This window comes from Octopus bimaculoides, chromosome 1, assembly GCF_046866305.1.
Source record: "Octopus bimaculoides isolate indiv1 chromosome 1, ASM4686630v1, whole genome shotgun sequence".
Lineage (NCBI taxonomy): Eukaryota > Metazoa > Mollusca > Cephalopoda > Octopoda > Octopodidae > Octopus > Octopus bimaculoides.
Window position 1 is genome coordinate 170023855 of NC_142928.1, and position 27479 is coordinate 170051333.

Genomic DNA, 27479 nt, shown 5'->3' on the forward strand with positions numbered 1-27479 from the left:
GCTCCAACATTTTTCAAGAATTCTGCCTGTAACAGACATCAATAAAAAAATTTAGTTTTTAAAACTTCATAATTACAGTAAATTATTATTTTACATTATTATTTTCCCATGGATTGGTGGTTAAGAAGCTTGCTTTCCAACCATGTGGCTTCATGTTCAATCTCAATGTGTGGCATCTTGGGTAAGTGTTTTCTACTATAGCCTCAGTTTGAGCAAAGCTTTGTGAGCAGATATGGAAGTCAGAAACTGAAAGAAGCCTATGGTGTGTGTGTGCGTGCGCGCATGTGTGTGTGCATGCATTGCAGCATATATGTATGTATGCATGTATGTTCTACATTTTCTCTTTTACATTTAGCTTAAATTTTGACCAGCCACCTGTTTGGTGGCAAGGTTGTGAAGGAATGCATCCTTTGTCCATCATCCTTTAAATCTTAAGGCCTTGCAGATTTCTGGAGTCCCAGATATTGTGATCATTTGTAGTGTATGAATTAAGGATTTGCATCCTTGCTTCAAGAACCCAAGTTCAGCCATACTTTGCTCCAGACAGGCTGGTATGTATCTTGCTGCTTCAATGATAATCGGTATGAAACTGAAAGTTTATCTTGGGTATTGGATTTGCAGACTCCTTATTAATAGTCCATAGGTGTCCTCTTTCTCTTGTATTTTTCAAACTACATTGGTATCCAGAGGACAGCTGATTTCCACAACAGAACATATCCAGCCAGTTGTGCTTTAACTCTTCAGCATTTAATCTGGCCAAATATTCTCCCTGTTTTATGTTCAAACTGGCTAGATCCAGCTTCTCATACTTACTCTGCAGTTTCATTCTAAAAATACACAAACACACCATTGAAATATTGAAGCTACAAAATAATACATGATTAATTCAAAACAATGTGAATAAATAAGCATTGTATTTAACAAAGTAACCTGAATGCTAAATGGTTGAGTTGGTGGCTATTTTAATTTTTAAGTTCCACTAATATTCCTTTGACCCATTGGTCTCAATATAGCCAGCTTCATCTGTAATAATTTTCTTTTTTGTTATCAGGCTATTTTGACCATTGCATCATGCCTCATGGGAAGATAATATCTTGAGGATATAAAAGAAGATACTAACCCAAGGTGCTGTACAGTGGGACTGAACCTGAAACTACATGGTTGCAAAATGAACTTATTAATCTCAACTATGCCTGTGCTTAATGTGTATGTATATGAGTGTGTGCGTGTATCTATGTATGTATGTACATATATACACATACACACACATTCACAAACAAAAGTAAGGTATTTATGTATAATATATTTTTTATTCATATAAAGGGGCAGGTGTGGCTGTGTGGTATGAAACTTGCTTCCCAATGACATGGTTCCAAGTTCAAGTCCCACAGTGTGACGCTATAGGCAAGTGTTTTCTACAATAGTTCTAGGCTGACCAAAGCTTTGTGAGTGGCCTGGATAGACAGAAACTAAGCCTAACCCATTGTGTATGTGTGTGTGGCATGAAACTGTGGCGATCCTTTGAATGATAACTGACGAGGATTTGATGACCTACTATGTGCGTTTACCATTTTTTTGTGATTAAATATATTATGTGTTTCCTTAACATATACATACATATATATATATATATATATATATATATATATATACGTACAGGGATGGCCAAAAGTCACCTGACAGTAAGTCAAAACCAATTAATTCCAAGATTTATTGATGCTTAAAAACTGAATATATATATATATATATATATATATATATATACAGGGTGTGGTGAATAAACTGTCTAAATTATGCATAAATGAAAATAACACTAACATCTCATTTTAATAGTTATATTTACCAAAATTACATGAAAATATCTTGAAATACTAAAGAGTATATTTATTCAACAAAATCACCATTGGCTTCAACCACGGCCTCCAGACTACTACAACTCTTCTAGACAGTCTCTTTGTTTAAGTTGGTGAATGCTGCCATAATCTTTGCCTTCAGTTCATCTTTGGTGTTACAAGAAGTTTTGTTGGTCTCTCACTCAACTGCACCCCACACATAATAATCAAGAGGGTGGCAGTCTGGGGAGTTAGGTGGCCAGATGTAAGGGGTGGTGTGGTTGTAGAAATTATCTGACAGCCATGACTGGGTTTTCCTGCTTGTGTGGCATGGTGCAGAGTCCTGTTGCCAGACATAGGGTCTTCCAGCAGCCACCCTCTTGACCCAGGGCAGCACTACCTCCTTCAGGCACTTGATGTAGGCCTCCATGTTAAGTCTGAGGTCCTGTGGGAAGATGAATGGAGGTATAATGTCGTCATCACTAGTGATCATTCCAAACACCATGATGTTGACTGGAAGTTTGATTTTTATCACTCTCGGTACATGTCCTGAGACTGACACTCAAACACTCCGAAATGTTCGTATTGGAGCTTCTGGCACGGATGCCAAGCAGCACAGCATGTTGTTTCTAAATTTCTGGCAGAGTGAATTGCATCATGGCACTGTTTTCTCATAGACAGTACCAATGGACCCTACTATACTGTGTAGTTGACAAAATCAAAAACAAACAATGCGCACGCATGAAATTAAAAATATAAAACGGTGACAATTTACCCGTTTCACCCTATATATATATATATGTGTGTGTGTGTGTGTGTTTGCATGTGTGTGTTAGGAAGGGCATCCAGCCATAATTACCATGCCAAAACAGGCATGGAAGTTTGGTGCAGCCTTCTGCCTGGCCAGCTCCAGTTAAACCATCCAACCCATGCCAGCATGGAAAGCAGACATTAAACAATGATGATAATAATACAAATACTACTACTACTACTAATAATAATAATACAAATACTACTACTACTACTACTACTAATAATAATAATAATAATAATAATAATCATAATAATAATAATAATAATAATAATCCAAGGATGGAATTTCATAAATATTTTAACCGTTAGCACACTGCATTTTCTCTAGAATTGTTTCCCCTGCCATTTCCCTGTTACTGCAGGTGAGAAAACTCATGTGATGACATAATGTACCTACCATGTGCTAAAAGTTAATGCATTGCTACATGTATTTCCACAGATCACATGTTGTTTGTGACTATATCTGCATCCACAGGATGATTACAACAATTTATAATGTCCATGGATATTATGGCAAGTTGTTATTCATGCATTCATTTCCTCATGTGATATAGCATCATAGTTAAACATTCACTACCACCAACTATATCACCTGACAAAATGAACATACAAATAATGACTTACCATAATCATCATCATCATCATCGTTTAACGTCCACTTTCCATGCTAGCATGGGTTGGACGATTTGACTGAGGACTGGCGAACCAGAAGGCTGCACCAGGTTCCAATCTGATCTGGCCGAGTTTCTACAGCTGGATGCCCTTCCTAATGCCAACCACTCCGAGAGTGTAGTGGGTGCTTTTATGTGCCACCGGTAAGAAGGCCAGTCACGCGGTACTGGCAACAACCACGCTTGAATGATTTTCTAACGTGCCACCAGCACAAGTGCTAGAAGGCAACGATCCATGGATATTACAAGTTATATTGTAATTATCCAATGGATGTGGATATGGTCACAAGCAACATATCATTTATGGAATCACTCATAGTGATACATTAAAATATTTATGAAATTCCATCTTCTGATTATTCTTTTACTTATACTCTTTTATTTGTTTCAGTCATTTGACTGCAGCCATGCTGGAGCACCGCCTTTAGTTGAGCAAATCAATCCCAGGACTTATTCTTTATAAGCCTAGTACTTATTCTATCGGTCTTTTTTGCCGAACCGCTAAGCTACGGGGACATAAACACCACCATCGGTTGTCAAGTGCTGTTGGGTGGGGAGACAAACACAGACACACAAACATATACACACACATGCATATATATATATATATATATATATGTATATATATATATATATATATATATATATATATATGCATATATACGACAGGCTTCTTTCAGTTTCCGTCCACCAAATCCATGCACAAGGCTTTGGTCGGCCCAAGGCTATAGTAGAAGACACTTGCCCAAGGTGCCATGCAGTGGGACTGAACCCGGAACCATGTGGCTGGTAAGCAAGCTACTTACCACACAGCTACTCCTGTGCCTACAATTATAATTATTATTATTATATTTATCCTACATTATATTGGTACAGCCTGCTACTATCCCATATAATTGCTGCTGTAAGTTGGAATTATTAGGTGGTAGTTGGCATAATAGCATAGGAGCTTTTCTGTGCATACTCAAAAGTGTTTCCCATAAACAAGCTTAAAGGATATATGTATACACACACACACATATGTATATATCTATGTGAGTGTCTTTGTGTATGATTGTCTCCCACCACTGCTTGGCAACTGGTGTTAGTTTCTTTTTTGCGTCCCCATAACTTGGCAGCCTGGCAAGTGAGACTGATAGAATTAGTGCCAAGCTTAATAAAGAGAAGTACATGGGGCGATTTGTTTAACTGAGCCCTTCAAGACTGTGCCCCAGCATGGCTGCAGTCCAATGACAGAAAAGAGTTTTAAAAATATTTTTTTTAAACCACAAAAAAGTCCCCTTTATATATACCTTTGCATTCATAACTTTTTCAACTTCTTCTTTTCTTGATAGTGAATGATTTTCAAGGAGTTCAAAAAGCTTCTCCATGCTTTCCACCGGTGGGAAATGATTTAATTTGTTAAGGAGATCATTGATTTGAGATTCCACATATGGGATTCCACATATCGTTGTCTCATTTATTCCGTCAATTGAATAATATCTTGATGGATAATCAACGGTACCCTCAGAAGCACTGTGGATACTTACTTTTGAAGAAGATCTAAGCGACCTAAATTCTGTTTCACTTAATTCTTCATCAAAATCTTTCACTAATTCTTGTATTGAACTCTGTCTTGAAATTGTCAGTTTTGGTAAAGCTGTAACTGAAAGTTCTATTTCAGAACCTATTTTTACTTGCTTGTCGGTTGGTTTAAATGAATCAGTTGTCATAGTCTCATCAGTTTGAGCAGCTATCTCAGGTTGTGGCTGTCTCTGAATGTCAGTGAGGATTCCATGTGTAGACCTATGTCCTGCCTCTCCTGTTTTTATTTCCTTATGGACTGGTTCTTTTTGAAGAGGAATCACAACTTCATCTGGTCTCTCAGGAACCTTAACTCTAGTGTCACCTATATCTAATCGTTTAATAATAGCATGTAGCAAAGTATGTAACATAAAACAGTTTATCATTCCAATCTTGGGACTGGCCAACGCCAAATTTAAAAGGTCTGACATTTTATAATACATTTTCTTTGTTTCTTATAGAAAATTACTCAAACGTGTAACTATGAAAACAATCGAGGGGAAAAAACAGCGGGGGCGGAGGAGAACAAAGCCAATACTTAGCTGTGACTTGTATTATATTTAATGCATGTGTAGGTGTATGTGACTTTCTGTGCGTGCAAGTGGTTACGAGTGAAAGTATTTGTATATATATAAATATATTCGTTATCAGTGAGGGTTTATGAAGGCAACAGTAATATACACGATGTATTTTTAACAACAATATATAGCCCTCTTAACCTCTATATTAGCATAACATAATCAATAATGATTACACTTCACGTTTCATGTCTTTTATATCTCCCACTACTCTTTTGTATCCTGGGGACAAATAGAAGAAACGTTGATTTGTTGTTGTTGCTGCTAATCTCGTGAGCAGCTGCGGTTGGTATACCCAAGTCTATCGATGTCTTGTATTTACGGTTGATGTAGATTGTCACTGGTCGTGATGGTATTTTACATTCGTATTTTTATCTCCTTTAATTATACTCTGTATTTACATCATACGTCTGTATGTTTGTGTAGTATGTGTGCGTATTCGTGTATAACTTTATTGACCGTGACTTTAAAGTTTTGTCGGTAATCGTGTGTGATATATTTTAAACACAACAAAAACATAAATCGTTAAACCGATTTTGCCGAAAATTGGACGAGTGGGTACAGCTGTTCACTGACAAAATCCGCAGCGACGAGGAACTTGCAGAGAGTTTTTCAGATGGCCCGATCACTGAAGCGGGTGGTTGGGAGAACAATTTAGTTAACGCGAAAACATTTCAGGTAGAGGAGTTGAAAAAGAATAAGGGGTGGGGGAATGAGAAGTTACACAATCACGTGTCTAAAAGAGACGTTGATGCGGTGTAATAATGTAAATGACGTATGTAAATATTCTTCACTACAGCAGTAGCAGCAGCAGTAGTAGTAGAAGTAATTCATTTTGCCAATTTATATAGAAGTAGAAAATTATATTGAAGTAAAAAGGCGGGAAAGGCGGCGAGCTGGCAGAATCGTTAGCACGCCGGGTAAAATGCTTATCAGCATTTCGTCCATCCTTTCGTTCTGAGTTCAAATACCGCCGAGATCACCTTTGTTTTTCATCCTTTCGGGATCGATAAATTAAGTACCAGATACGCACTGGAGTCGATAAGGCCTTGTACCTATAGTAGAAAGGATAATTATTAAGGCGGCGAGCTGGTAGAATCGTCTGCACGCCGGACAAAAGACTCAGCGGCATTCCGTCCGTCTTTACGCTCTGAGTTCAAATACCGCCGAGATCAACTTTGTCTTTCATCCTTTCGGGATCGATAAATTAAGTACCAGTCAAGCACTGGAATCGATGTAATCGTCTTTCTCCCTCCCTTCAAATTGGTGGCCTTGTGCCAAAATAAGAAAGAATAGGTATCATTTTTACAAGGGGAAATAACTTACGGAGACCTCGAGAGTGGTTTCCCCATGATCTTAAGAAGTTAGTACAGGCTAGTTGCTCCGTGGGTAATTTATGTTGCCAAGTTCGAATTCAAGTTTCAGATGAGTGTCAAAATATATATAAAATAAATTTTAAAATGTAATATATCAATCATGATAATGACGACGACGACGTTGATGACACAGCATCACTGATGTTACCTGAAGTCACTGGATGTGTTGAGTATTTCAATAGTTTCTACTTATTAGAAAACCTCATCCGCCAAATAACCGATCTGGTGTTAATCACCTTTGACGTGTATCCTGATAACATTTCGCTACACACAGCTTCCTTCTCTTGATCTACATCCATCTAGAGCTTGAGGCTAAAAACTTCCTTGAGTTTTTTTTCCATCAAGCCTGAGCTGACGACTTAGATGTTAGTTGGACATTGAGAAACAACATACTGTTGTATACGAAAATAAATGCGTTCTGTTTTCATATACTTTGTGTGCAGGACACACAACATATTTTATAAATAAAAACATTAAATTCTGATGCTAAAGAAATTCGTAAAAAACATGCATCTGTAAGTAACACTCAGAAAGCAGACGATAATTTGAAAGTCTTCACAATAACCTAACCATAGTCAGCTATAGAATTAATTTGTTTCTGTATCTGTTAAATTCAATATCCAAAAATAAAAATGGAGAAAGAGGAAGAAAGGAGAATAAATCATTGTCGAAAATTCTATTTTTATGTAATTTCAAGAGAAACATTCAGATAGAGCCAGTAGCGTAGCATGGATTTTGGCAGTCTTGTAAGGTAACTAAATTGGTTACCTCGCTTTCTTAAATATAACAGCAAACGCGTATATAAAATTGCCATCTTGTGAGGTTCGCACTAAGGAGACCCCAACCCTTGACCCTGTTCCCCCAGAACGTAGGAAGTTCTGCAAGAAATAGTAATAAATTAGATTTTTAGTAATTCTTTAAAAGTTTAATTCTTGTATATTCGTAATTTTATCATACATGCACTACATATTCCCCAAAATAGGAAAATACGGGCATCTGTTGGTCTAGTAAGGAGACTCTACGGGATAAATGACCCTTTAATGAGCATTTTTTTTTAATGGAAATTTGGATGATAAACAAGATCTTGGTTTAGATTATATTTCTTAGGCCCTGCTTGTGCTGTCTGATGGATTTAGCACTGCCAAACATTTCAAAGGTTTTATCATGTAGCATGAATATTTAGCAATCCAAGATCGCAATTCTCTAGCATATTACCTATGCTATCGAAAATATTTGACCAATCAAAACTTTGTGTAGAACAGGTTTCAACAGCAAATTTCAATTTTGGCGCACGTCTCTTTGAGCCTAATCACTACTATATATTCAACGCACTTTGCTACCATAGAAAGACAGCAGATAGACGGCGTAGAGACTGCGAACAACAGCTAAACCAAGCTGACAATACAAAAGCAATCAACAAGTGGCGTACGTAAGACGTTAGAAGACGGGGAGCACGACCAGCTTCTAACCACAATGAAGGAACGGTGACAGCAACACAAGAATTCGCTAACATTTTGACTGCTGCTACAATCACACCAGTCCAAGAGCAATTATCTCCAAATTCTATCGGTGTCTTTTGTAGTAACGACGTTGTTTGTTTACGAAAAGAATAAATATATAAGAGTTGGGTGAGATATGATGGCATGGCCATCTCTCCCCAGCTCTTATATTATTTATTAAATTCAGAAATACAACAAACACGAGGGTCAACGGTAACAACAGATCAATACTTTATTCCTGGTTGGTGTAGAGCCGTTTGGTTCCCGGGTGAAAGGCATGCCGCTATAATACCAAAGGAAGCTTCGACCACATGTCGGGGTCGATGTTGTCAGAGAGCCTGGAAAACGTCCTGTCACGACGGTTGCTGGATGAATAAGAGAGAGAACGCTATATCTTTATCCTCCACGTGTTGCATTGCGCATGCGTGCTCGAGTACTTCCGCTGACAGCAAATCCCTTGCACATGCGCAATGGCACTTCCCAAGATGGCGGCCACACGCGCCACTACAAATATCTTGTTTATCAAAATATCAAGCAGTTATCAGTGTTCTTCGTAACAAGTGGTGACCTTGAAGAAAGATTGTGATGCGGCCTAGAAGCAACTTGGCGATTACTCCGTCCTTACGACATTATGCAGTTCCCCAAGTTGAAAAGTACCACCATTACAAAGCTTACCAATACCTGGCAAGTTCACATAAACAACACTAATATGGCTCTGAAAATTCTCTCTCTGGATGACTTTTCTCAGCCGTTGTAGCCTTGTCACGCCGCTGCCATCTCTGTCGTCAATACACTTGTGATCGTGTCCCAGACACGCTTCACTTTTTTATCAGCATATCAAACGTTTTCAGCGACACCACCAAGATGCCATATCATCGATACCAACCAACATATTCAATAAGTTTGTATTCGTCTTGTTGTCTTCCGTCAGCATCGAATGCCTGAAATTGGTTCATCTTGAGTCTCTAACAATATCAACCTCATATCAGTACATTCTCTCACTGATGTTTCCATCCGCTCAAGAATGAAATCAGTCAACATGTGTTTTATTCAATGCAATACGAAAAAATACTGTTTTCTTCATCAAGATTACTTTTTCCAACTGCTTTCCCAATCTCTTGTTTTGATACATAGACACATATTTATTTATTTTCTCTCCCTGTTTATTTCTGTGTTCCTTTCTGTCAAAGAGCGTAGGCTCGAAACATAAAAGACTTTCTCACTTCCCGAGTGTTAAACTAATACATCTGTTTGTTGTTTACACACCCGTCTTCGTTTTCTGGGTTTTTTTTTGTAAATTCTCACTACATACATACACACACACATATATATATATATATATATATATATATATATATATATATACATATATATATATATATATATATATATATACATATATATATATATATATATATATATACATACATATATATGAGGGTTATACCGAGGGTAATATAAACGTAGGCATGACTTTTTTTCTATTAACGAGCATAAGTCATTGAAATTGCATATGTTGGTAGAATAAATCTTTTTCTAAAGTGACACTTCATAGCAGGCAAATTGTGGAGTTCCAACCAGAAGCAACATACCGTGATCAAATTCTTGACGAAGGAGGATGCAAATTATCAACAGAAGGCTACAGGCTTTTTACAGAGAAGATACTGTTGCGGTCATTCGAAAACTAACTGCTAGATATTTACTCAAGACACCACGAATGAACCACCATAATTTCACATGATCGGTCTATAAATCAACAGCTAATCAGTATAAGGCTGTGGCCTGATATGGTTTTTCATTTCTTGTCTCCTATAAGAACTGTTTGGCATGTAGCTTAAGAGGGCAAACAGTCAACGGACCTTTGTCACCACGGAGATTTGTGCACTTGTCTTCGTATATTTTTGGACTGACTGCATGTTGCCACACAAATAGCTTTCTATAATTTCAGAGAAGTTTGTCTCTCTTCCACTTGGCAATTATTTACATTCTTCATTGTAAATAGCCAACTCCAAATATCTTTATATCCGGCAATTAATATTTCAATCAAATGTTTGCAAACACTGGAGTTGATCTAATCTACTTAACCACTCCCACGGAATTCTTGGCCTTGTGCCAAAATTTGAAATCAATATATACTACTCGTGAATAGCCACTTGACCTCCATGAAATAGCAGCCAAACTTCCATTAAATCACATTAACATCTTTTATCACCAACTTTATATTTCATGCAGCCAATGAAATATATCTGCATTTCGCCGCTATTCAAGCGACAAGCAACCAGTAACAATATAATCGGAAAAAATCACACAGACGGATGAAAAAGTTGAAAGGAGAAATCAGCAATGAAGATAATTCACAGTGGCAAACCATCAACTACGATCACTGACACACATCACCAGCGAGTGGTTGAATTATTTTGCATGGATAGACGTGTCACAATCCGTGAGCTTGCTTTGTGACTGGACTGTGATCACAGTGCATTACAGAAGAGTAGATACTGGGTATCGAAAAGTGTGCCTTGACCGTTGATACTCGATTTAAAAGAGAGAAGGGTGGAAGTCTGCTCTGATCTGCAGGAAAAGACACATTTTTTTTTTCCGAATTGGAGTTTTTGATATATATTAAAATGGAATGCCATGATTACAAACCTTTGATTATAAATCTGTTGGATTAGAGCTGATTTGGACCTAAACTACAACTACTGCTGAGAAAGAATCAAGAATTAGAAGTGATTTTTTAAGTTTCAGTTTGCAATTGAAGCAAATTTACTACACTTGTGTGGAGGCGCAGTGGTTAGGGCAGCAGACTCGCGGTTTCGATTCCCAGACCGGGCGTTGTGAGTGTTTATTGAGCGAAAGCACCTAAAGCTCCACGAGGCTCCAGCAGGGGAAGGTGGCGAACCCTGCTGTACTCTTTCACCACAACTTTCTCTCACTCTTCCTGTTTCTGTTGTGCCTGTAATTCAAAGGGTCAGCCTTGTCACCCTGTGTCACGCTGAATATCCCCAAGAACTACGTTAAGGGTACACGTGTCTGTGGAGTGCTCAGCCACTTGCACGTTAATTTCACGAGCAGGCTGTTCCGTTGATCGGATCAACTGGAACCCTCGACGTCGTAAGCGACGGAGTGCCAACAACATACTACACTTGTATCATTAATGTCATTGAGAAAAGGTATGAAACATCTATCTCATTTACTTCTACTGTAAATATGTGGACTTGTCATCAAGTTAAAAAAAAAAAAAAAAGGAAATCAACACAGCCATGGCTGTGGTAAGAAGGTTCCCAACCAAATGGTTCTGGGTTCAGTCCCACTGCGTGGAAACTTGGGTGTTTTTTACTATAGCCACGGGACGACTGAAGCCTTGTGACTGGATTTGGTAGACGGAAACTGAAACAAGCTCACTGTGTGTGTGTTTGTCCCCCACCACCACTTGTTAACTAGCATTGGTATGTTTACATCCCTGTGACTTAGTGGTTTGGCACAAAGAAACCGATAGAATAAGTGCCAGGCTTTAAAAAGAAATAAGTACTGGAGTAGAGTCGTTCAACTAAAAGATTCTTCTAGGTGGTACCCCAGCATAACTGCAGTCTAATGACTGAAACAAATGAAACAGAAGTTTTAAAATATATTTACAGATCTGTATTTTAGCGATTCTGGTGGAATGAAATACACACTGTATAAGCTATCTGGGGCACTTCTCTTAGGACTGTGTCACCGTTACAACACTCAAAGGAGATAATTATTGGATAGATTAACGAAACTATAATACCATTTAGTACTAACCCTTCTAAAGTGCTCATATTTAAATTAAAATTTTAATCAAAATCTCATCATGAGACAAACGAGAGGTGAAATTTCAGTCAGTGAATATCAGCCGATTGCATACCAATTTATAAAGTTATATTTTTCTGAGCCTGACCTAAAACTTGATTATATCAAAATTTAATTGAAACATGGGCAGTTTTCTCATTAGAAACATTCCCATGAAAGAGTTATCAATCACAATAGAACTTATAATGGATGACTATTCAAATGAGTTTACACTATTGGGCAGGAGACATTTTAGTATGAGTTAAGATAATTGTCCTGGTAGTTTTGTATCAGGTGATGAGAGGTTATAATATGATAGGTGGGCAGAAACCGGGAGTCTAGCGGACTGTTCAAATTGTACATATTGGTAGATTAACTCTTTCATTATACCAAAGTACTACTCGGCTACTCTTAATCACAAGTGATGCATTCACACCATTGTTGAATCCAAATCTCAAATCCTCTTAAGAAACATCCATGTGTGAATCGTTGTGCTCACTTCTTCACAACCAATTTCATGAAGGGGTATGGCTTAGTAGTTATGGTATTTTACTCATGATAGTAAGGTCGTGAATTTGATTTCCATAAGCATGTTGTGTCCTTGAACAAGGCACTTTACTTCATGTTGCTCCAATCAACTCAGCTGGCAAAAATGAGTTGTAACCTGTAATCCAAAGGGCCAGTCTTGTCACATTGTTATGCTGAATCTCCAAGAACTATGTTAAAGACATGCGTGTCCATGTAGTACTCAACCACTTTTACAAGCAGACTGTTCTGTTGATCGGATCAACTGGAACACTCGTCTTAACTGATGGAGTGCCAGTTTACAACCAATTCCACCATGTCTGTATCAGCAAATCATTCTCCCCAAAAGCTGTTTTTTTATGAGTCCCAACAGGCAGAAATCAGAGGGGATCAAATCCAGGTTGTATGCTGGACAGAAAACCTTTGACGACTCCTTTTTGCCAATTGCCTGATTTGTTATTAAATATCTGTGGTCATGCATTAACTTGGTGAATGTGGACAGTCTTTAGATTCTTGTTTAGTGTCTTCTCTTAAGCTTTTTGAATGTCTCACTAAACTGCTTGCTTTTCATGCTACAGCCACATTCTAGAAAATCAAGAATAGCACCCTTGTCATTCTAAAAAATAACCATCAATGACATTTTGTGCCAATCGCTGGCTCTTGAACTTCTAAGGCCTTATATAAGATATATGATGCCATTCCATGCACCAAGCCTTCATTTCTGGATCATATATGCCTGTTATAGTCCCTGTCACAAGATTGGAAAAATATATCATTAGCTTCAAGTTTCCAGCAGATCAGAGCAGACTTCTACTCTTTCAAATTGAGTATCAACTGCTGAGGTAGTCATTTTCCTATACTCAAAATCTTCCACTATATCTCATAATGCATTGTGACCACAGTCCAGTTATGCATGGATTCTGACTAATCAGTCCACACTAATCACTTCATCCATCCACGTGCTGGCAATTTGTGTCAATGGATGCAGCTGATAGTCTTACTGCACAGCTTCTTTTTAATGTTAGTGCCATGTAAAAAGTACCCAGTAAGTGGTTGGTGTTAGGAAGAGCCTGAAACTATGTGAAAGCAGGCAGTAGAGCTTGGTGCAGTCCTCTGGTTTGTCAGCTCCTGTTAAACTATCCAACCTATGCTAGCATGCACAAATAGACATTAAACAATGATGATGGCCATAATGTTTCCCTTTCTTTAAACTTCTTCACTCATTTGTGCACGTTGCTCATCAATGGTATCATCTCCCAAAACATGTAGCCTGCACCCCTCCTTTGTCAAGAACTTAACGAGGGCATGTTTCTTCTTCTTGGAAGCCATTATTTACTGGCAACTAAGAACAAACAAGAAGAGTTACTCCAGTAACATGAGCAATTTGAACAACCCATAACAGTTAATGAAAACTTTATGCCCACTGTTGCATCACTTTTTGTTACAACCCTTGAATGCACAAATACATGGATTCCATTACACTCAGAGATCTCTAGTGCAATCTTATTTTATATATAACTTATTGAAGTATACTAAACTGTAATTAGAGAATATAAAAACTATTCACCATCATACATTTAAAATAGTGATTAGATGTTAAAAAAAAAAATTATTAGCAACAATACCAAGGAAGGTTGAAATCATGTATGTGATCTGGTGGTCTCTCAGCTGAAGATGGCAGGGATTTATCTCCATGCTTGCAATATAAACAATAGTACATTTTGCACCAAAAGCTAGTATGAGAGTTTCTCTCATGGTATCTACCACAGTATAGTTTGTGCTAACAGAACATACGTGTTTAAGTGGGAACAAATATCACCTCATTGATTAGATGGTTGTGAATCATTAAATATTTTAGATTTAAATTACTGGAGAAAACTCAAGCCAAAATATCTTTCATCTACTCTTTAACCCTTTTGCATTTAAACCAGCCATATCTGGCCCAAATATTCCACACGTTTTATGTTCAAACTGGTCAAATCCAGCATGTCACACCTACCCTACAATGTCATTCTAAGAATAAACAATCACATCATTAAAAGTATCAAAGCTAGAAAACAGTCTATGATTAATTCAAAATAGCAAATTAATAAGTACTACATTTGACAAAGTAATACAAACGCTAAAGGGTTAATCTTTGCAGACACAACAGAAATTTTTTACCTTTAGCTAAAATAATTGAGCTACTCTAATTCTAATTATTACTTTATCTATCACTTGTGGCAGAATATTTCACATACTTCAGAAATTCATGAATGGATAAATTTCTATCACAAACACAAACTGACATCTATAAATTCATAGTGTATCAGGTGTAAAACATGTCACCTTGAAAAGATTGTTTAAAGTTGTAACCCATGACGCTAGACAAGAATCTAAGGAAATTGAAAATTAACTGGAGTTGCAAATCTACTTAGCTTAGAGTTTTAACAAAAACCTATCTTCTCAGTAAAGCTAATTGTGTTTACATGGTAGAATTTCATAGAGTGTGTGGTTTTTGTAAATAAAAACATGGAAAAAAAAAAAAAAAAGGATATGAACAGCATCAGTTTCTGCAATAAATTCTCAGCATATCAATTGAACCTGAGAACTTACTGAGATACTTTTATGAGACTGAAACCATGAAATAAATGCTTATATAATCAAGTCAGAAATGAGTTTTCAATAAGATTTATTTAACATTCTCTTAATGATACCAGAGTAAAACTTATTTAGAGATAAACTCAAGTCGATCATATAAATAAAACTTGAAAGCATTCTTCTTAAAAAAAAAAGCTATAAGTGAGTAAAATAATAAAAAAAAAAAATCAAGTATAATTTTAAATAGATGGATGTGAAATGGGAAGAGAGTAGAAGGGAGAACTTTTTGGTTTTTCCATTTTTCAAAACATTTATCCAAACTTTTGAATCTTAAAACAAGCTTCAGCTACATTAGTGTTTGTACTGAAACGGTGACATTTAAAAAATTTTTTGAGTAGAAAAGTTAGAGAGAAAATTACTAGCTTACACTTGTAGAAATTTCACCTGATTTCCTTTATCAATAGTGCTATTCATGTAGTAGATCTTGGTATTGGGTACCATTAGGGAAGTGGGGTTTCTTGTGTGTTTTACTCTCCACAGGGGAACAGTAGTTAAGCAACAAACAGTTGCTGATATAAAGAGGGGTGAGTAAGAGTGAAGAAACCAATCTTCAAATCAATAAATTTTATTATTAGAAATACAAGAAATTAGAAATAAAATGCTGTCAGACGTACGATACTCAAATGTATCTTTACAAATTGAAGAAGAATAAGAGAGGAAAATAACAAAAAAAAGAATTAAGAAGGCTGGATAAGAAATTGTGAAATTTGTAATTTTAATATTAATAACTGTTGATGTTGTACAAGTTGTTATGTTGCTAAACAGGTGTACATGTGTGTATATATATATGTCTATTTGTGTATGCGTGTTTATAAAGAAGGAAGAGGCTAGCTATGTCGACCAATCCAATCATACAATTTGCCACTGCTTGATTTTCTTTAAAAACACTACCGCACTATCAATGCATCAGTAACAGGCGGTGCCAATTTTCAAAGAGGATAAAATGTTTTTTTTTTTTTTTTAATTTTGTCTCCCCCTTTTCACTCTCACTCACTCACTCACTTTCTCAGTTTCCCCATCTCTCTTTCTTTCTCTCTCTCTCTCTCTCTCTTGCTTTTTCATTACCATTCAATTTCTCTCTATCTGACTTGCACTCTTTTACACTGTTTCTTCCTTTTCTCTAGAATGGTAGAAATAAAGACAGAATTTGCTGCTGTTTGACTTGGTGTTGTTCACTCTTGCCAACAATGTTCCCACTGGTTGTTAATGGGAACTGTATTATCATATCATACATAAGGTAAAAGAGGACACCAGCACCAAAGCCGACACTGATGGTGTCTGTCTGTATTGGTAGATAAAAAAAAAAAAAAAATATATTTATATGTATAGAAAAGTCAAAGAAAAATGGAGAAAGTGGAATCCAGGGCAGAGAGGAATGGGTTAAGAACAAGTCACGTGGTCCCACGTGGTTTCTCTAATGTTCGTTGGTTACACCATTTATCCAAATCAAAAGGTTTGAAATCTGTAAAGAAAGAAATTAAAAAAAAAAAATTAAATGAAATATTAAATAAAAAAAAATTTTTTTTTTTTACATTTTCAATAATATATTATAATAAACATAAAAGCACAAAACTAAGTAAGTCAAATCAATCTATTGTGTGTGTATATATATTCATCGACATCATCTAACATTTGTGTTCCATGCAAGCATGGGTTGGATGGTCCAGTGAGCCAGAAGACTGTACTGAATCCCAATGTCTGCTTCAGCACATTTTCCACAGCTGGATGCCCTTCTCACTGCCGACCAATTTACTGAGTGTATTAGGTGCTTTTTTTTTTTTTTATAGCACAGGTACTACCGAGGTGATCAAAATAACTAGCAAGAGATCCTTGACTGAGCTGGAGTGTAATATTGAGGGAGGTGGCTTTGTGCCAGATGTGGAGGAGGCTAAAGCATGATAGAGGGATAAGAACAGGCGTCTTACTGTAGAGGAGATACACGATAACCCCAGCTAGAGACAAGAGACAGCAAACTGAGTATGGTTGGATGTGTAGATTTGCTAATCTGTGAAAGGAAAGTGACAGATGGTTAGAAATTGAAATAGAGGTGAATGCAGTAAAATGCTGAATACAGGTGGAGGTGTGGTCCATGGTGAATCTCAATTTGGTGGAGAAAGTAAAAGAAAATAGAAGTGGGTCAAGGAAGAGGAGGCAGTAAGTGGCAGTACATAAAGTGAGGGAGAGCAACATCATCATCATCATTTAACGTCCACTTTCCATGCTAGCATGGGTTGGACGATTTGACTGAGGACTGGTGAACCAGATGGCTGCACCAGGCTCCAATCTGATTTGGCAGAGTTTCTACAGCTGGATGCCCTTCCTAACGCCAACCACTCCGAGAGTATAGTGGGTGCTTTTACGTGTCACCCGCACGAAGGCCAGTCAGGCGGTACTGGCAACGGCCACGCTCAAAATGGTGTATTTTATGTGCCACCTGCACAGGAGCCAGTCCAGCGGCACTGGCAACGATCTCGCTCAAATGTCTTTACACGTGCCAGGAAGGCGACACTGTGCACATGTGCCAGATAAGAAATAGGGAAATGATGTGAAACAAGAGGAGAGAGGGATACACAATGACAGAGGTAAGTGTCAAAGGTATGTAGGGGTGGATATAGTGAGTGACAAAGGATGGGAAAAACCTCAATCGCAGCTGTAAGAAGGTGCTAAGTAGAAAATAAAGGAAATAAGTGATGATGCTGAAAATGTGGGATGGATGACAAGGGAAGTGGTTCCAAGGAGAGGGACAATTGGTAATACAAAGGGTGGGTGCTGGGGTGAAATATCCGCACTTGTGCTCTCATATAATTACAGCAGCTGCTATAGTTAGAAGGGTGAAGGAAGGACAGGTATTGTGAAGATGAGTTGAGAAGATTTGACAAGAACAGTTTGTGTGGGGAAGTATAGACATAAACAATATGCTTTTAAGATCCCATTCCTTTGCTGAAATTAATAAGTCTTTTCAAGCACAGCAAATTGCCAATCATCTCTGTCCTTCGTCATCTCCTCTATAAGCTTCAACAAGCTGAAGGTGGTCTTCACTATTTTGTCCCATGCCATCCTGAGCCTCCCTCCGCTACAGGTTCTACCCACATTTAGCAATTGGCACTTCTTTATGCAACTCTACTCATGCATATGCATCACATGACCCACACTAGTGTAGTCTTCTCTCTTGCACACAACATCTGATGCTTCTTATGCCTAATTTCTCTCAACATACTAGCACACTGACATTGAGTGTCTAATGAAGCATGCTAGATTCATTTCTTTCCAGCCTCCAAATGTCCTCTGCATTCGTGGCCCATATTCCGCCATTATGTAACATTGCTATCTGATATACACAACTGAAGCAGTTTTAAGCTAATATATATACATAACTGGCTGTTTGGATTTAACCCTTTAGTATTCGGATTATTCTGTCAAATATGATGCTTATTTATTCACATTGTCTTGAATTAATCCTGTCTCATGTTTTAGTGATGTGATTATTTACTTTTAAAATAACATTATAGGGTAGGTGTGAGAGGCAGGATCTTGTCTGTTTGAACATAAAACAGGACGAATATTTGAGCTGGACATGGCCAGTTTAAATGCTAAACAATTAATACTGCTTCAGTTGCATACAATGGATTTTCATTCAACTGGGCAGCTGTCTGCAATGTCAGTGACAGTTCTATTCACTGCTTCCTATATTAAAGATGACAAATCTCATTTAGGTATGTGGCTGGCTGGGAGTACAGATCACTGATAAGGAGGCTCAATAACACTGAAATGCATCTAGTGTTGTTGCTACCTACAGCTGGGATGGTTTTTCTCTTTTTTTCCCCACTGATATATAGTGTTTTTAATCACAGATTGTCCATAAAAGATGTTACCTTCAGATGGATACCACAGTAACTTGCCTATCAATAATGTATATACATTAAGTATGATGCACAGACAGCTATATATATATCACTACCATCATCATTTAATGTCCATTCTCCATGCTGGTATGGGTTAGATGGTTTGACTGGAGCTGATAAGCCAGAGAGCTGCATCTGATTTGGCATGGTTTCTACAGCTGGATGCCATTCCTAATGCTAACTACTCCAGCAGTGTAATGAGTGCTTTTGTGCCACACACACATATAAACAAAGAATATAAACATATTTATATTAATGTTTGTTTTTATGTCAAGCATTACATAAAAACAATGTAACATCAAACTGATTATTCAAAACTTTTTATTAGAGTATATGTTTATCAAACTTTTACAAGAAGTGAGGTGACAGTGACTTCAAATTTTCAGCCTGCTGGCCTTTGTCAGGTCCAATCTTCAAAATGATTATCAACCCTCTTCTTGCAAAAGTTCACAGATGGGCTGAGATTGACTACAGTTGTTTGTGACATGTTTTTAATTGATAAACAAATCAATTACTTCATGTAAAAAAAAAAATTGTTTTCTTCAGGTGAATTAAGAGTAGAAATTAAACATTTAGGATTTTTCACACAAAAAGTATATGATGCATATGATGCTCTCATCTCAGTGCCCACTGAGAGAATAGGAAATGTTATTTTGATGCTAAATATATACATGGTAATAAATCAATCAACACCTTCAAGAGATGGAAAAGAAAAGAAAAAAAACAATATATATATATATATATATATATATACACACACACACATATATATATTTATCAAAGCCTTCTACAACTCTTTCTTCCATTATTATAAGACAAAAAAGTTACTGCTGTAATAGCAGTTGTACTCCCTCTTGTCTCTTCAACATATACCTTATTTATCTGATTTCTTTTTAAACCAACACTGTCTACTCAATATTTTATCCATTGAAAACATTTTTTTTTATGGATTGGCCAAAGAAAGAAACTTAACACAAATCAACTTTTATCTGAGTATGCAAAACCTAAACCCATGGCTTGCTGGAGTAGGAAACAACATATTAGGCTATCAAATTATCGGCACTCAGAGCAGAGAATACTTGCATCAAACTGGACTCCGTTTAGGATTTAAACCAGCCATATTAGGCCCACATATTCTGCATGTTTTTATGTTCTGAATGGCCAAATCCAGCCTATGACAACTACCCTACAATGTCATTCTAAAAATAAAACAATCACATCATTGAAATTTTGAAGCTATGAAATAATGCATGATTAATCCAAACCAATTTGAATAAATAAACATTATGTTTGACTGAGTAATCTGAATGTTAAAGGTTTAAAGTAAACCATGCAAAATAATTATTACAGAGATAACTCAATATGAAAAACTCTATATGTTTGCTTGATATGTTAGAAATAGCAAAGTGTTATGACTTAATCTGTTGCCTAGTAGAATCCATTCTGTTGCAAGCATTCAGACAAAGTATTCAGCTTGGATGGGACAGTTTGACAAGATCCAGCGAGCCACAGGGCTGTGCCAGGCTCCAGCATCAGTTTTGGAATGTTTTCTATAGCTTGATGCCCTTTCTAAGACCAACCACTTTACAGTGTGTACTGTGTCTTCATGCCACCAGCACTAGCGAAGTGGCCAAGTAACTTGCAAGACAGAATTATAACAAAGGAAAAGGAAAATTCTACACATACATCATCATCATCATCGTTTAACATCCGCTTTCCGTGCTAGCATGGGTTGGACGATTTGACTGAGGACTGGTGAACCAGATGGCTACGCCAGGCTCCAATCTGATTTGGCAGAGTTTCTACAGCTGGATGCCCTTCCTAACGCCAACCACTCAGAGAGTGTAGTGGGTGCTTTTACGTGCCACCGGCACGAAGGCCAGTCAGGCGGTACTGGCAACGGCCACGCTCAAAATGGTGTATTTTATGTGCCACCTGCACAGGAGCCAGTCCGGCGGTGCTGGCAACGACCGTTTGAAAATGAGATTGGATAGTCATCATGGAATATCTTTAACACTTGGACTGTTCTATCTGGGCTAATCAAGGGCTAGATGGCAACAATAGATGTACAGAAAAAAAGGAGGAATATTATAGCAAAATAGAAATTGATCAAGATGACTTACTCTCCATTTGTGGGTTTGGACATTTTTCTTTGTACCACGTAGGATTAGAAGCTGGAAATGAAAGAAAATAATCGTGAGTAAAGTTGTACCTAATAACAACATTGCAGAATAATCTACAATTTAACAATTTAACAATGAGGAAGCAGCATAGCAATCATCATCACTCTTGCATTTACTTTTGTGTTCAATTTTCATAGGGTAGATGAAACTTATTGAAGCATATTTATTTTGGCTAGATGCTCTTCCTGTCACCAACCCCAAATTGTATTTCAAATAAGGTATTTATAATTCCACTGGTCATCACAATTTTACTAACTATGGAACATTTGCAAAAGACAAACAGAATTCACAAACACACACATAATGGGTTTTGCACAGTCTCCACTCACAAAGCATTGGCTGGCCTAGTTCATTGTAGAAGACGCTAGCACAAAATGTCATGCAATGTGGCCAAACCCAAAAACCATGAGGTTGCACAATGGTTCTCATAATCATACTGCCAAGTTTGTGCACATATAGTAGATGACACCCCAACAACTCTAAAAAAAAAAAGAGGTGGGAACAGAACAGATGTATTATTGATGCTATGGACTGATGAGGAGAAAGAATATCAGGAGAGAAATAAAAAACAACTTACATTTTATAATTCTTTGATGTCTGTTATCCATGTCATGAGAAAACCTGCTCCAAGCTGAAATGGTAAAAAAAAAAAAAAGAGGTTAAGGAAAATGAAAATAAATCCAAGTTAGATATCTAAATATCAGAGATGTGTTAGTATGAATTCATTAGAGTATCATTAATCTTATATTTAATTTACACCTGTCATTACTGCTGATTAGCTCCCAGCTAATCTCTAATCAACCAACAAGATCCAGTCCTTATTATGATGTGGTGACTTGCATGCCTCAAAGATCCTGAGAGCTATGCCAGGGGAGAGCAAATTCTTGGTAAAGGCTTTCCATGCAGGACAGGACAAAGAATGGCAGCCAGAGCAATGTGGACCATGGCCAAAGCCACTACCTTGAAGAAAGCAAAGTTACAGAACCATCAATGATGATTTGAAACCAAGACCCAAGAGAGAGAGGAAAAGACAGCCCAGAGTTGAGAACAGAGAAGAAAAGTCATTGATAACCTATTCTCCAAAGGGAGCATAAGTTTTACTGATGAAATGATAATCCCTGATCTAACATACTTGTATAATCAAACATGTTTCAAGCATGACTATTGATTTCATTTTTTTCCTTCACACAGCATACTGTAAACTACATTATGAAGTGTCCTTTTTTATTAACTATATGGTACAGTTTGAGACAGATTTGGGTAATATTTCATGTGGAGGCCTTCTTGTAGCTGCCTATACTACCATTTCTATTGGTTATATTTTCTGATCATCTTCAGTTTACAGATACATATAAAATGTAGTAAAAGCACTTCTTATTGGCACCATCTTATTATCTGTTTCGAATTTGAATCAAATTTAACTTCTAAGTCAGGGATAAATTTGCAATGCTCAGATTATTGTGATACTCTGTCTATGTCATTTCCATTACAAGCAGAATCACTTCATGTAAGTTAATTACACTTTCTACCACATATCATATGAATGAATGAGTGGTGATAAAGCTGAGTTGAACATCAACTGAAATCAACTTTTATTAACTATTCACATCTAAGATACCTTTTGTAATTCAGTGACCTATGTTCATGGAATAAATAGCACTTTACAAACAGCCCCCCTTATGTTTTGAAAAAATTATATATATATATATAATTGGCATTAGGAAGGGCATCCAGTTGTAGAAACTCAGCCAGATCAGATTGGAGTCTGGTGTAGCCATCTGGTTCGCCAGTCCCCAGTCAAATCGTCCAACCCATGCTAGCATGAAAAGCGGACGTTAAATGATGACGACGATAACGATATATGCCAGCATGAAAGGCAGACATTAAACGATGATGTGTATAGTCCCACTTTTTTGCAAAACCATGGTAATGATTTTAATCGAGAAGTGAAAATTTTGCATGCACAACATTTTTGTTTTCCATATTTTCCTACATTATTCCATCCAGCAAGTGCTTTTATTTTCAGTATTTGCATACACCAGAGCTTTTCATATGTAAATTTTATAGGGAAATTACTAAAGAGGCAAGAACTTATAATGAAATTCTATTGGACTTTGGTAAGTAATCAGTCTTGTTTCTGTTCATTGATAACACAATAGCCAATTGATATATTACTTTCAAAATCATGATTCAAATAATAAGCAGTGTCTTGTTTAAATATTTTAATACTAAAAAAAATCACGACCCCTTCTAAACACCCAGTGACCCTGTCTATAATGACCCTTGACACTTGCTATTCACTCAGGGGGACACTATGTTTTCCTTTGCATGTGGGTGTGAGAGAAATAAAATGTGATGTAAATATAAATAAAAACTGAAAAGCAAAGTTGTTTTTAAAAAAACAAACAACCACAATATTTGACACTATGAATATTAATTTAAGACCAAATAGAGCAACATGCTCACTGGTAGTATTTGAACCACCTATTTACTTACTACTGGGTAACTAATTTTCTTACCAATTACACGATATAGTACCTACCAATTCTTTTCTTCAAATAAGGTACTATCCCATAGCCTAATGTAACTTACATTAAAAACTTTCCTAGTTAATCCATAATAATCTTCTTTGTTGCATACTTATTCTTTACACATTCCAACAGATTTAAACGCAAGTATGCAAGAACATATTAAGAATAGATGTGCAAGTTGTCAGTACAAATCTTGTTCACCACACATATAACAGTTTATTATTCTTTGTTGTTAATTTGTAATAAAAATTGTATTTCTTAGAAATGTGATGCACCAAATGTGCTTCAGAACAGTAAGATATTAAAGATACCAGTTGCAGTGTACAGCTGCCCATTCTGGTATTATTATTATTATTATTATTATTGTTATTATTTTTATCTGGTAGTGAAGAAAGAAAGCGGTGCCCATCCATGACTGGCATGAAGAACGTATCCTCAAACAGGTAGTATTTGAACTCAAAACATAAAAAACGAACAATGACCACATTCTTAGAATACTACCATTCCAACTCTCCAAGTCTGATACAAAGTATTATTTTTCCTAAATAAAACTACCGAACTTTGATTCAATTCCTTGCCCTTTTCCCTCTCCTTGAGGGAAAGTCTATTACACTCATGAGTTCAATAGTCTATTTACTAATTCTTTAGTAAATAGAAAAATTGGCTGTTGAGGAAACTACCAGCAAAGTTGATCTAGGTGGGATCTGAACTCAAAGTGAATCAGAACAAATATCACAAGGTATTCTATTCAATGCTTTAATGACTCCACCAAAAAAAGTGCCATAGCCAGCCAATGGATGGAACTTGTAGTAGAGAGTAATCAAAGACGGCAGAGAAGGTAGTGAGATTGGATCTAAGAACCTTGGAAATTTGCAGGTGAAGTGAAACAAAATTGAGTGATGATATGCTAAATGCAATTCTGTCCATTTTATGTGAGCATGGGCAAATGGACATTATTCCTTTTGTTACAATATTTCTGCTGAAATACACTGCCTTTGTTTTGGTTAATTTTGAAAATAATAAAGAATGTAGTAAAATAACTGCTATTTTTAGGCTAGTATCATGACGATGATGATGATCAGCATTTAATGTCTGTCTTTCAGGCTGGCTTGAGCTGGATAGTTTCACAATGAGCTGGAGAACTACATTGAACTTCAATGACTGCTTCTATATGCTTTCTGCAGCTGGAACCCTTTGCCCTTCCAAATGCCAACCACTTTATAGCCTGTGAAGGTCATCAAGTAACTTGTAAGACAAAGAAGAAGCTTCCTAGAGGAAAGTGGCTTTATGCCAGGTATAAAGCCATCTTCTCCTAAGAGGCTTTATGATAGAGGGATAGGAACAAATGTCTTGCAATAGAAGAGATACATGGCTACCTTGCATCATATAGGAGTGATTGGGAAAGAAAATGAAAATGTTTGTGACAAGGTGTTGGAGTATACTGTCAAGGTACAAGAAGGTGGATGTAAAAGAAAATGCAGACTGAGGGTGGAGAGGTGTAGTTGGATAAGTTTATAACAGTGTGAGGGGAAAGTAACAGGTGGTTAGAGATGGGAGTAGAGGTTGATGTAGTGAATGATGTACAAGGGTGGAGTTGTGGCTGATGATAGATATCAATATTGGGGAGAAGGTAAAAGAAATAGCTCAAGAAGGTGGGAGTGATAAGTGGTAGAGAGTAGCAGTAGAATAAGGTTGTAAATAAACCAGAAAATTAGAGAGAGAGAGAGAGAGAGAGAGAGAGAGAGGGAGAGAGAGAGAGAGAGAGAGATGAAAGTGAGAGATAAATTAAAATGAAAATCTGATGGAAGATTTTAATTTATATCACTTTAAGCAAAAAGTTTGTATTACAAAATCCTGGATGGTCTCAGTTTGCATCAAAGGGGTTAAAATGATGATGATAAAAGTGAAGAAGAATCATTCAGATTTGTGCTTGTTTATATTTGGTGATTGGTGCCAAAAACTTAACAACAACAGACAATTAAATAAGCAAATTACACAGCTATTTTAAACCATACTTTCATTGATTTTCTTGTTCTATTGTTTGCTGATAACCTTTTACATTAAAGTAAACATATATTAACTATTACATAATTTCATATTTTTCTCATTATTATTTTGTTTCCCTTGCCCACATCTTTAGTGATGTTTCTTTTCCCAGCCCCAGATCCTTGAGAAAAAAAAAGATGGTTGTTTAAAAATTACTAATGCTTTGTATGTTTACTGATCTTGTACTTTGTAGATAAGGCAATGAACACAAGTGAACACAGTTTTCACCTTTACAACACAGTTGAGTGATTAACAATAAGAAAGAACAAACCAGCCAAAACTATCATATCTGAGCCAATAAGGGCCTTCATAGTCACTTAACCTCCTAGAAATAGCAACTGAATCTCTCACAAATTACACCATACCAACTTAGATCATCATCATCATTTACTCCTTTAGCATTCAAACTAGCTATATCCAGCCCAAATATTCAATCTTGTTTTAAGTTCAAATTGGCCAGATGCAGCCTTTCATACCTATCCTACAATGTCATCTTAAAAATAGACAATCAAACCATTAAAATCACAAAGCTATAAGATAGTTGATGATTAATTTAAAGCAGTGTGAATAAATAAGCATTACATTTGACACCATAATTTCAATGCTAAAGAGTTAAAGCTCATGTTTTATGCTGACATAGGTTAAATGGTTTGACAGGATCCAAGGACTGGACCATGCTTCAGTTTCTGTTCTGATATGTTTTCTGTGGCTGGATGCCCTTCCTAATGCCAATCCTAATGCCAATCACTTTACAGTATGTACTAGGTGCTTTTCTCGTGTTGATAGCATTATTGAGGTCACCATGCATCTTGCAAGAAAACAAAACCAGAGGATGGGGGAGCCTTATGTTAGCAGACTAGGATTAAAGTATGAGAAGAAGTGGTTCAGAGAGGTTCTTGCTGTAAAGGAGTTACATTCAGCAACGTGGTTCCTAACATATAAAAAGACTGGATGATCATGGCTGGAACATCTTAGATCATAGATCTATTGGATCAATGTTATATTGGGATCTAAACAACAGTAACCCTTGTCCCAACAACATGCAAACATAAAAGAAAAAATTGCAAAAACAATACAAATGAAACAATATATAAATTCAAATCATCATAACTGGACATTTCCCAGACTGTTTTACTTCTGAGAATGGGTCTTTGCACCAGAAATATATAGGTTTTGTGAAACTATGCACATCATCAGAAGCTTTCCTATTTTCCCTTCATTTATATGCCTGCTTTTCCATGCTTGCATAGGTTAGATGAATGTCACTGAGGCAGCATTTCAAAGCCAGATTTTCTTCCTGTCGCTAATTCTTACCGGCTTTTCAATTAAAGGATCTCTTATTCCATGAATATATGATGTTCCTTTTTTTTTTTCCAGTTTCCATCAACCAAATCTACTTACAAAGCTTTAGGTGATCTGGGATTATGTTAGAAGACAGTTGCCCAAAGTGCAATGCAGCGGGACTGAACTAGAAGCCAAATGGTTGGGAAGTGAACTTCTTAAACAC

At 36.7% G+C, this 27479-nt stretch overlaps 2 protein-coding genes across 6 annotated transcripts in view; both read right to left on the reverse strand.

The window, feature by feature from the left end:
• The window catches only part of LOC106883256 (uncharacterized), a 57141-nt gene extending 50909 nt beyond the window's left edge, over positions 1 to 6232 (reverse strand). For 3 of the 4 annotated variants that reach the window (XM_089362683.1, XM_089362689.1, XM_089362676.1), the window contains exons 1-2: positions 4609 to 6231; positions 1 to 26 (exon numbers count right to left, since the gene is read on the reverse strand). The exon at positions 1 to 26 is cut by the window's left edge and continues 49 nt beyond it. In XM_089362683.1, the coding sequence (XP_089218809.1) occupies positions 1 to 26; positions 4609 to 5322 (740 nt within the window). In that variant the 5' untranslated portion in view covers positions 5323 to 6231. Of the gene's footprint in view, positions 27 to 4608 lie in introns of all 4 variants that reach the window. The other variant, XM_089362697.1, reaches the window with a different exon arrangement.
• A 9092-nt stretch (positions 6233 to 15324) lies between these two features.
• Positions 15325 to 27479, reverse strand: part of LOC106883274 (uncharacterized) — a 46773-nt gene continuing 34618 nt past the window's right edge. For both annotated transcript variants that reach the window (XM_014934228.3, XM_052972584.2), the window contains 3 exons: positions 21973 to 22026; positions 21336 to 21386; positions 15325 to 16772 (listed from right to left, as the gene is read on the reverse strand). In XM_014934228.3, coding sequence (XP_014789714.1) covers positions 16702 to 16772; positions 21336 to 21386; positions 21973 to 22026 — 176 coding nt within the window. In that variant the 3' untranslated portion in view covers positions 15325 to 16701. The remainder of the gene's footprint in view (positions 16773 to 21335; positions 21387 to 21972; positions 22027 to 27479) is intronic.